The sequence below is a fragment of the Akebia trifoliata genome, chromosome 3, assembly GCF_017979445.1.
Source record: "Akebia trifoliata isolate Shusen 1 chromosome 3, ASM1797944v1, whole genome shotgun sequence".
NCBI lineage: Eukaryota > Viridiplantae > Streptophyta > Magnoliopsida > Ranunculales > Lardizabalaceae > Akebia > Akebia trifoliata.
In genome coordinates, this window is record NC_141377.1 from 53,467,435 (window position 1) to 53,479,737 (window position 12,303).

The following is a 12,303-nucleotide window of genomic DNA, read 5'->3' on the forward strand; positions in this document are numbered from 1 at the left end:
GTACAAGTATTTGAGATACTTTTGATGAATCAACAAAGGCTACAATGATCATGATCATCATCGACACACAACAACCATCAGATGAAGGATGTGGGCTTGGATGTGAGAACCTTCCCTAGTCCCCATCCTCAATGATGAAGGGGGAAACACAATTAAAAATTTTACTTATTGTTTAGAAAGAAAGAGTAATATTTCTAATTATTTACCTATAAAAGAGTATCTATCATTTGATTTCACTTTAAGCTCTCACTTTCTAAATGTAGTTAGGGATGATGTTTGTATGATTTGGGACCCCACATTGAAGACTATACATCAATCTCCAATTTTATTTTAATCAAAGAGAAATGATATTTTCAGGGATATTTTAATCAGAAAACCAAATCTAATGGCTATAAAACATCAATAGGGCTGATTTTTTATACATGTAGAGTGGGGTCAGCCAAAGACTTCTTCTAGTGCCAATAAGTCATGCTTTATTGTCCTAATCATACTACTTTCTAATATGGAGAACAAATAGTGGTTTAAAGGAACAAGAATATATTAGGGACCCACAGACCTCTCTATGCTTTATCCTGATTTTGCATTTGGTTCTCTCTCTTTTTATTTACTGCCTTCAAGGCTCATCTATTTGGTACAATTTTTTAACATTATTGCTTTTTTGCTTTTCTTCAACCTGTCTTTCTGTCTTTCTTTCTTCAATTGCATGGTTTTCATGAAATGTATTATGACCTTTACAATAATGAGGTATTTAGCCAATTTCAAATAAATGGTTTTCTTTTTATCTCTTCTAAAAGGTACTTTTATCATAAAAGTTAGGTTAAAAAGCTTTGTATATTTAATAAATAATTGAGATCACATGTACACTGTAATTTTGGTGCCCCACATGTATAAATTTGTTCTAGGACATTCAATAATAATAAAAAAAATGCAATGATCTTCGTTGAATCCCAATTCTTTCAACATTTTGAGCAAATCATCTTCTTTAAAGAAGTGGAAGTGAATTAGGGCTCGTTTGAATGCAGGAGCCAGAAGTATTGTCTAATGTAGTTGGATTTAGCTTCCCGTGGTGATTTGCCCGTGTTTTAAGCATCTACTTCAATTGAAATGGGTGTGAAGCATTATTGTCTCGATCAAGACAATCTCAATTTTTTTTTTCTCCTTAGCAAAATAATGACTCGAGATGGGATCTTAAACCTTGGATTAACCGCATAACTCATGGCATCCTACACATTTTAGTTGAATTCCTCTTCATTGAGCACCTTTTTCTCAAAAGTTGTCACTTCCCTTAGAATGTGGTGTCATTCTATTTATACCTCCCTTCCAATCAAATGTGATTGCTTTGGGAGTTCGAGTAAGTTTTGTCCATTAAACTTGTTTAATTACATATACTTAAAGAGTTAATTTCTTGAATCTTGGAGGTGAAAGAATGGGAGAATTAAGTTATAGTTCTATTAATCACCACATGAAATGTAATACAACAAAAGAGTGTGAAAGTTCATTCTTGAGAAGACAGAAGTTGTTCAGTCCTTGAATTTTGTTCTATTAATCACCACAATATATGATGCTACAAAAGATGGTGTGAAAGTTCCCTCTCCAACGGAATAATGGATTTATTTCTTCAGTGCCACCACAAAACAGAAATCAGCTAGAATCACAAGAAACGGATACAATTGCTTATAATCTCACCTTTCAACCAAATGCAGTACTGAAATAGCTCTTGACCACATTACTGCACAAGATATTCAAGACAATGTTGTTCGAGGACGGCACACATCTAGGGGTCTTGAACTGGCTGAGAGCAGACCCGAGGTCCACGTAATGATCAAGAATCTTCTGGAAAGTTCCCCTCTTGACGACCCGGAGCTCAAGTGCTCCAATAGTATTGACTTTGCGAGAACCAACATAGCCTGCATCTACGAAAGATTGATCAAGACAATTGCAACATTCTTTTAGGACCTCCTCACTTGCATCACCATTTATTTCCCAGAAGATCACGTAGTGGCCGGGATCTGTTGACATGTCCACATGGCTAGTGAAGTCCACCAACTCGAGCTTCTCTTTTATTAGTAGCTTCTCCGCTTCTTCTACTACTAGCTGTAGGTCTTTCTCAGTGTTCTTGTCTATGTTGATGGTTAGTAACATGTTCCCCCTGCATAAAAATTGGAGCTGTGGGGTCGAGTTGTGGAAGCTTATCACCTTCAATATGTCCCCTAGCTTGTAGCGGTATAAACCTGCAAAATCAAATTGAAATATAGAAATTTATCAAAAATGATTATTGAATCAAAGAACTGTAACGTTTTCATCAACTGGTGAAAAAAAATAAAAAAATAAAAAGAGGTAACACTAAAGACTCCAAAAGAGAAAAGCAAAGTCTACAGAAGAAAAAATACTAAACAAAATATCACTCATGTTTAATATGGGTCCACCCATCAATTGAATGATTGAGAGTTCTCCTGTGTGTATTGCCAAACAGAGCTAACGTCTTGTTGGAATAATCAGATAAGGTTGTAGTTGGAACTCTGTTGCAGTGTGATAATGTAAAAAACGCTAATCAATGTAAACAACTGAATTGGTTGAAAACATGAATCTCCCAAGTATGGTTTCAACTACGTGATGGTAAGGTTGTAGAGTACCAATCACTACTACAACTACCCAACAATACTTGAAAATTGAACAGAGATTCCATGAACTATAGATATTTAAGCACATATGTGATTACCAATGATGCCAGAATCACAGTAGAATGATGCCCCATATGTTTATGTGGATATGTAAAAATACTTGCTGATACACAATCTCTAGCAACAGTACTCTGATACGCAGTTCGTAGGCATTTAGTTCTCAAGCGGTCATTTTGACCTTTCTTTATGTTGAGTCAATACGTGCTTCCAGTCATTCATCTAGTTCCCCAAATTCTAAGCAAACTTAAGTTTGTTTGAGAAATTTTTTGTCTTAGGGAAGAGAACAAAACATACAACGAAGCTAATAAAACTTCTTTACCCATGTGAGGAGAATATAGAACAAATGTGCATTTTCAATATAGGCAAACTTCGCAACAAACAGAAACAAGGAACTAAAGAAACCATAAAATAAAACGAAATTATAGATATAAGAAGAAAATGCAACTAAAATCCCATGCATTAGGGGGATGCAAACTAATGAATTATGAATATTTGCTTTGTCACCAAACAAATTACTGAGTAATTATTAAAAGATAAGAGACACCATATCAGTGATAAGAGTACCTGCAACATTTGTGACAATGATCTCATACTCTTCCCCAACCTTCACTTCAGTGAGCCCAACTGGTTCCTTGCAATCGAGATTTCCCCTAAGAGGGATAAATTCAAAATATCCAATATCAGGAAGCACAGTAAAAGTCATCAACTCGGGAGGCTGTGTTGGATTGACATTTGCCCCGATCCATCCTTCCGAAGATCCATAGTCCGCACTCAACAGGGGTAATCCACCCGCATAATGCTTCAGTTTCTTCACATAGGGCTCCATTGAACCTGTCATGATCCCATAGACATACTTGGCATTCGGAAAAAGTTCTGGTATTACTCCATACCAGTTGTTACTCAATCCCTTGCATTTCTGAGATATCAAATCTGCAAGTTCAGGGTTCGGCTTAAGGATTTTCGATAAAGCATCGCGGATGGATTGAGCAGTGACTCTTTTGGTAAGGACCCCATGTTGGATATCGGTACAGATTTCTTCCCAATCTTTTTCAAAGGTCCGGAATGCACTGATGATACTGTGAGCAAACGAGGAAAACACGAACTGAACTTCATCCCGGAAGATGAGACCGCATAAGAGATGACAATACAAGGATTGGTGGAAGTCAGGCCCAAATGTGACTTCATCGGGACTGCAAGATTGGCATTGTGTTGCCTTCATCAACACTGAGTTACGGAAGATATTTGTTGTGGCTGTGCTCACTGCCAAGCCTCCTTTTGATTTGGACTGCTTACTTCCATAAATGAACTGTAGGGCTTTTCCAGTCCGAATAGGGAATTCCCTGCATGAGAAGTTTCCTTTTCTTTTATCAATTGAAAACAGGCGGAGAAACAAAAAATTCACTCAAGGTAAAATTGTATTATAGAAACTTGGCCAAGATATTCAAAATTCAACTTTCACTTAGATTATTAAGGTTAACAAAATATTTCAATCCAATTACCAGTAGAGTAAAAGAGAACAAGCTATTTCAATCCAAAACACTTGACGGAACTCAGTTGAAGAAAACAAGTGTCTTCTAACATAGAATTGAATATACAATTAACAAAATAAAAGTCCATTTCAGTGTACTGGAAACTCTTACAACAGAAGTTTTCGAGTTTACAATTAACCAAATTCATAAAAGCTAATGCAATTTCCAAAAGGGACCTAACTGAAAATCACAATCATACAGTGACCCAAACTACCCTATTCATCCATATGTTTACAGAGAAAAATTATCAACAAATTAAAACAGACATTCCCTATATTTGACAAAAGCTTTCGTAAAACAAAAACAGGAATTGTTTTTAAAATGGTGATCCTAGTACCTGTTTCTGAATGCAAATGACGTCAGGAATATCTGCATCGTGGATTTCAACAATGCCTCATTGAAAGGGATGTATTTTGGCTTTCCTTCAGTAGTGCCAGAACTGCAAGAAAACCCAATTTTCCCAAAAATTAAAAAAGAACAACAACATAAAAAAAAAACCACCCAAATAGACAAAGAAGATTCTAGCAAATAAAAACACCTCAGCGAAATAGTTGGTATTGGTTCTCCAGTGAGAATGGGGGAAGTATCCCCATCCATGATTCTCTGAATGTAGGGTATTAAATCTTTGTGAGAAACCAGTGGAACACAAGCCTTGAAAGACTCAAGGTCGGTTCTTCCATTGAGGCCCAAATTTTGCAAGTACTCTGCCTTGCCGTTTTCTTTCAAAATCTTCTGGAGAGTTTCTCTCTGAACTCTTTCTGCGTCCTTTGTCTGTGCTTCAAATTCCTCTATGATCTTCTCGTAATTGATTTCCTCCGTCTTCTCCAACATCTTTAAAAACTTCTTAAAACTGCTACAATCGTCAACCTAAGTTTCCTGTCTTCAATTGTAGAAAACAAAAAAACATCTTAGTGAATACATTCAAAGATAGAACAATACCAAGAAATAGTTTATTCGAGACACTTTCAAAGACTTCATGGCAATATTTGAATCCATTGACACTGAAAAACACTTAAATAAATAAAAAAGATGAACAGAAATCATTTTGGATATGTTTTATTGTATTCTAGTCTATGGAGCATCAAATAAAATGCTCCGAAAAACATAAACAAATCTAAACTTTGAGCACATAAAAGAAAATCCCAATACATAAGATGCTTAAATCTTTTGAAGATATTCACGCTTCACATAAATTGAAATTCAAGATTTTTTATTTTATTTTTTTCAAAAAAAAAAAAAAAGGGATTCTAGTGAAGGCTGTGAAGTTGTGGGATCTATCCAAGCATCAAATCACAAGAAACAAAAAAAAAAAAAAATCGAGAAATTTAGGATTCATCATTCACTAGAAATAGATTCTGGTGAAGGTTGTGATGTTGTGGGATCTATCCAAGAATTGAATCCGCACAGCAAGAAATACAATGAGAACTTCCACAGAACAAATTCTTTCATAGATATCAGAAATTTAAATGTTTATGAGCTGAAGATTGCATCTTTAGACAAAAACACAACACATTTGAAGAAAAAATTAGGTAAGTTATTAAGTGTTGAAGTCAATTCGAACAGCCATTCACCCTTGATGCAAGTCAGCGAACAAAAAATAAGTCAACACTTGAGTTTCTTCGAAAGGGTAAAATGGAGGAGCATGAAAAAAAATGAATTTTTGAAACAATAAGATCAACGAAATCAAAGTTCGTACTCAGCATAAATTGAACCTTTGAAAGGATTTCAAAGCTTCCTTCCTAAAGAACTTCCTTGAAGCGAGAGAAAAAAAATAAAAAATCGAAGTGAGCAGAAATTCCAAGATTTTCAGAATAAGATAAAGAAATTCCAGAAACATATTTTTTTGACGAAAAACCGTGCAAGAACCACAAAAGAAAACGAAATCAAACTAAATTCCATCAAACCGATCTCGATCGGTATCCAGAGCCAGAAATCGAAGCTAAAGTTATAGAAACACGAATTCTTGGAACATAAAACTGCACAGAACGAGATTCAAAGTAAAATTAAACTGCAAAATTGAAGGAACAGATATCGTACCGTAATTGTTCTCTTTGTTTGAGATCGATTTTCTGTGTCTGTGAGTCTCGATTGAAGAAGAGATGAAGGAGAGGTTTTGATTTCGACGAATTGCTCAGAAGACTAATTATTTCTAAATCCTTGGACTTCTAATATTCTTTTTTTTATGAGAGAGAGAGAGATTCTTTCTTGGAAGCGCGGGAGTTACCGGTGAGAGAAGATTCTCTGTATTGCCATTTATAGCCCTAACGAAATGGTTAAACGCATAAAAAGCTGGGAAAACAGTTGATGGACGGAGCATTACAAGTTAGTTGATGGAGAAACGCAACATCAAAAGTTCGATGGGGTTCTCTCCAAATGCCACGTGGTGTATTTTTGTTTGGGCCCATTAATTTCTGTCATAAATCTTCCTGATTGGTGATAATAACCGTTTGATTTTAATTATGAAAGTGAAGGTTTAGAGGTTATAAATATTCATTCAGGCCTATTTTTGACGAGCTGGTCCACTCATTACTGAAGTGACGTCAAGGATTTACCTCGTATCTGACTTTCTTGACGAGGAAGTGTGATATGAAGTACAAACTGGAGGTCACTTGTGCTTTACTCTTATTTTAAAGAGTAGTGATAACACTATGTTGACATGATAGTGCACACATAAACATAGATTTTTTTCTCAAGATACAATTTAAAAAGCAACAATTTTTTTATACATTGTCAAGTTAGCACAATGACCACCATAATGTCCAACAAAGGCATTCCATCATTTTTCTATTTTAAAATGATCGCTCTAAACTAACTGACTTCATTGAATGCTCAACATTATGTTGACATGGCAATAGTAGAGAGTCAAATATTTTTCCTGAGATACACTGAAAAAAATCCATGGCTCTCTCTGCACTACCACATCAAAGCAGTGTTAAAAGTAGTATCGAAAAAAATTAATTTAGCATTTTTTATTTTCAAAATAACACATGGCATTCTGCTTAAGGCACGTTATATGAATGTTATATCACAAGTCTTACCTTAAGTTGTAGAGTCGTAATGAATGAACTTGGTTGACAGATGACGACACAGAATCATAGATTTTTTTGTCGAAATATATAAGAAAAAGATGTACGATTGTATGTCTTTATCACGTCAATTGTGTCCCCAATCGCATGCATTCATCATTATTTTAAGTTGTGGGTAAGAAGTAGTAACTATTAATTGCCCAAATCTAAAAAGTTACATTTTACACAAAGTAAAATTAATATATAATACTTTTAGAATATTTACTAAACTTTTCTATTATTAAAATCTTTGGTCATTTAAAAGGGTAGAAGGTTAGAGTTGTGACCCATTGTTTAAGGCCCCGGCAACAAAATAATCTTTAGGATAATGGGCTTCGTAAGAAAATTTTATTCGATTTGTTTTAAATGGAAAGAAAGTATGAGGTGATGGCAATGGTGATTGATTAGTTGATTATAATTGGGGTCCCACATCGTAAAGCTTCTTCTGTATCTCTTGTCCATTTTGGGGAGTTGAAATATTATCCACAGAAAGACAAGCTAGTAGTTTGGAGACTTAGAGATTAGGTATACCAATGGTCCGTTATGATTTTGCCACGTGGGTGGATGTCACTACCTGCCATCTTTATCTAAAAGTTATAATCCTCAGGATTTGTGACCTTGGAAGACTTTACTACACCAAAAAGCGCCTGTTCGGTCTGGCTCTGGCCTTACCATGTTTAAATTTGGCCCTACAAGACTCGGACGAGTCATCTCTCATTGTGAATCACTCGTTACATTCACTCATTTTAGATTCAAGATGATTCATTCTATATTTTAAAAATCTCGGCTGAGTTTATAAAATATCATTATGTCTACTTATTTATTTTATATAAAATAAGATAATTTTTTTATGATTACATTAACTTTTTTAAGGTAACCTTTATTTTTATTTTTTTATAATCGTATATGCCTACAGACAACAGACTGGGCTCGTATCTGGGTTTTGCCCAATCCATAAATCATGGCTTTTTTCAATGACTAGTCTCAAGAGATACATGAAATGCTTGCACATCACACGCACCAGGTAAGTGAGGATTTACTCTTGCGGGTAGCCCATGAGGAATTAATGCTCATATTGAGAATCGAACTCATGATTTATGGGCATCAACCGCTTATCAGTCTGATATTGCCATTGAGCCAACCCTCAAGGTTTTAGGCAACATATATTTTTTAAAGGCCAATTAATTTAAATTCAATTTTAGTTGTGAATTTAACTTTGACATCAAAATTTATTTTTCAGGTATCAAACCAATGCTTAGACAAGGAGCTTTTGTAGGTTTGAAATGATGGTGGATTGTGCTTAGACAAGGGGCTTTTTGTAGGTTTGAATTGGTGGTGCCTTGAATCGTGAGGTGGAGGTGAGAATTGTTCCACTACAGTAATGTTAACAAATGATGGTGGTGATGATCATCGTTGGAGTTATAACTCTATTAAACAAAAAATATTGGAATTATAATCGACTTTAAATAAACTATCAAAAGTTGAACCTTTGAAAGTTTAACTCTAGAAATCAAATCTCAGTGAGTACAAGTTCACAAACTATACCCTTTTATGTTAAAAACAAGAGTATTTTGAGGTAGTCCACCAGGTTTTAGTAAAAATTAGAGAAATTCCTAAGTTTCCAAACCAATGGCATACCCTTTTTTGACGATGGTATTATTAAAAGGGATTGAATGCCCCGTCTTCAAGATCCCAAGAACCTTATTTATTGAATGTTGTTCTTGGGTAAAAAAAATTTTAACCTCTTCAACCTCTAACTGAATGCTTGGATAAAAAATTGTAGGTTGAATACGATCAGTCTTTAGAGAAATATTAAGGATTTTTTTTTTTTTTTATCAAGAAGCAGGAGATGATCATTTTTACTATCAACAACTTGAAATCCCAAGGTGATATCTCTAATTTTCATTAAAACCTAGAAGGGTTACTTCTTTTTTTTACTAGACAAATGAGATTAGTGACCAATAAAAGATACAAATTAACTTAGTTGGTGAAGTCTCTAGGTGATAATACCACAGACCCTGGATCATTTTTCGTTATCAATGAGTTACTTATCTCATTAAAAATAGGTTTACCGACAAATGATCAAAAAGAGAATAGCGACAAGTAATTAGTGGGTTGAGGCAGTTATTTGCCTGAAAAAAAAAAAAAAAAGAGTCCACCAATCCCAATCTCTCTTTTCGATTGATAACTAACTCAAAAATGATATGACACAAGTGTCATTATCAGATTTTGGGGCATAATATTTTTAATTGGCAGATCCACTAAGTACACCATGATGTTGTAATCATTATCGATCAGCCAGAAGATTCTATGATTGTTTGGGGAGTTGACATCTTGAAAATTTCAACAATTTGTTTAATTTGATGCAAATTATAATTTGGGTCTCATAAACATTCGAGTACATGTATGCTTTAAGCCAAAATCTTATTAAAATGGGGGTGATTAAAGACTGATTTAGATTCAAATTCCAACCTCCAAGGGTACTTTTAGGGATCATATTTTTTTTAATGGGTGAGGCCCATGTTCCATTAACAATTCATGTGGACTCCAAATAAAGGTTAAAATTAACATAAAATATTTTGAACCACACATTTATTGGTTATATTAATAAGGAGTGACTCACCATCATCATCTCTCACAAGTTGGAGGATTTTTCCTTTTTTTTTTTCTTTGAGTGGTTCATTAGAGCACAAATGACCTTTATTTGAATCGGTTGGACTCGGGTGTGACTCGGATTGTTCCATCCTTTTCCTTTTATCTTTTCTCATTTGACTCAGTTCTGGATCATTGGGTCAATTGGGACTCGGAGACTGTCTTGACTTCTAGGACAAGACTTCAAAGCATGCGTGCAATTGCATCACAGAGGTCACCAACATATGTCACCCATATCTAGATTAGGTCCTAGACATTAAGAGATAGGTCAAATTATATTGGTTGGTACATGGTCACAAAGTCACCACATAATTTTAGATGTGATCGTTGTCATAAAAGTCAACAAATTTGTTTTTTTGAAATTAAAACAAAAAAAAAAAAAAAAAAAAATCAATTAAAATGATTATTGATGAAATAGCTAATTAATTGATGATCCGCCGATTAATTGCTAACTTATCGGTAAATCGTCAAGTTTTTTCTTCGTTTCTTCTTATTCTTTAAGGTTTATTTGATCTTTTTGATACTTTATTTTTTCTTAAAAATCCATTGCCTGCAAATTCTTTTTCTTCCATCTTATTAAATAATTTGATGCCCCCCCCCCTCCCAAAAAAAAAAAAAATTCTTCCATCTTATTAAATAATTTGATGCCCCCCCCCCCCCCAAAAAAAAAAAAAAAGCATCCATCATCTTCGATCTTTCAGAGTAAAATTTTATAATCTTCAAAATTTTCTTGATCCATCCAAATTAAACCAAATAGACTCCTTGTCCCCACCGAAGAATTGTTGCATCAGAACTAATTAGATGTATAAATAATTAACATTTTTTTTCTCACCTAGATGTATAAATAGTGATCTATCTCTAGTTTATTCTTAATTTGTTAGAAAAGAAATTTTGTTTTATATAAAAATATTACAATGAAAAAAAAAATCATCATATATTTTTATTTTGGTTATTTTCGATGATATATTTTTATTGAAACCCCAAATTATATTCCAATGTTTCCCGCCGTAAAATCTTTATAGCATCTTTTTTTGTTAACTAGAGTTTAGAGCATGATAGAATATGATAAGAACAATATCCAACAGAGAGGTCTAAAAGATTTTTATTGCATCACTTTTTATCAACTAGAATTTTGAGAATAATATGACAAAAGGAAGTTCCCATAGAGAGGCCTATAAGATTTTTATAGAATATAATGTTGAAAATTTTCAAATACTTATTAATATATATTTTTGTGAAAATAATTATACAAAATCTCGATCTCCAAATAATCATATTTTATTTTAATAATAAATATTTATATTTAAAAAATATATTAATTAAAATATACAAAATCCCGATTGACTTGAACGAGTTTTGTAAACTCAACTGAGATTTTTAAAATATTGTCTGAGTCATCTCATTTGTCTCGCAAGATTTTTCGAAAGTGAGACACCTTGTCCATCCGTCTTGTTCATGGATGAAATCGAGATGAGTCAATATCAGACGAGATTTAAAAGCATGTCTCCACTCCAAAGTGCAACCCAATCACATGGACCATTAGATAAAATTTAATGGTCACCCAATCTATATCCCAACTGCCCAAAATAATCTTCAAATCAACTTTTGCTAATGCCACCCAAAGATGTGTATTAATCTTTGATGTTTTACATATGAATGGGGATGGTATTAGAAAAAGTTAGTGTGGCAATAGAATCTCTCATTTTAAATACTGTATTACTATAATAATAAAAAAAATTATAGTTAGGCTGGTAACTTTGTCGGGCTCCGACTCTTACGTACCAAGACTTGGTGGCCCACCTGGACTGTCATGTTAGCCGAGTAACACATAAGCCCTTTAGAATTAATGGGTTTAGATTAGATTTAAAAAAATAATAATAATTTAAATTTGGTTAAAAGGGTTTTGAAAATGTACTAAACTCTCAAATTTAAAATTCAAATCCAATGCTGAAAAGTTACAGTAGGTTAATTTTTCTTCAAAGTAGTTAAAATTTTGTGCACTACATTCATGTGACATCCAATCATATTTTTGGATGTATAAAGGTGTAGTCGCGGATCTTTCTTGACTTAATTAGTCAGAAAAATATTTTTCAAAACAATATCATTTTTTTTTTTTAAATGCTAAACTGGAGTGGAGGTGTGCACGAAACGATAAATGCTTTCTTAATGAGTGAAAAGCATCTATGATTCTAAGCACATCTCCACGTCAATGCAGTGTAAAAGTTATTATAGAATGGCTCTTATTTTTAGGGATTCAGAATGGTGTCCCATTCTAAGTGTCTATATGGTGTGTTTTGGTAGGGATTTACGTCACATTAACCAAGCTGTTTTTTATATAACACACAGCCCAATGTGTTAGTTCTTCAATAACCACAT

General features: G+C 33.8%; 1 protein-coding gene across 1 annotated transcript; it reads right to left on the reverse strand.

Moving 5' to 3' along the window:
* Nucleotides 1-1,498: 1,498 nt before the first annotated feature.
* Nucleotides 1,499-6,486, reverse strand: LOC147407958 (jasmonoyl--L-amino acid synthetase JAR4-like). Its single transcript, XM_086436757.1, has 5 exons — nucleotides 6,248-6,486; nucleotides 4,749-5,090; nucleotides 4,548-4,649; nucleotides 3,246-4,021; nucleotides 1,499-2,231 (listed from the first exon to the last, which is right to left on the reverse strand). Exons 2-5 carry the CDS (start codon nucleotides 5,039-5,041, stop codon nucleotides 1,690-1,692), a joined length of 1,713 nt encoding a protein of 570 aa, XP_086292883.1. The 5' UTR covers nucleotides 5,042-5,090; nucleotides 6,248-6,486; the 3' UTR covers nucleotides 1,499-1,689.
* Nucleotides 6,487-12,303: the final 5,817 nt, after the last annotated feature.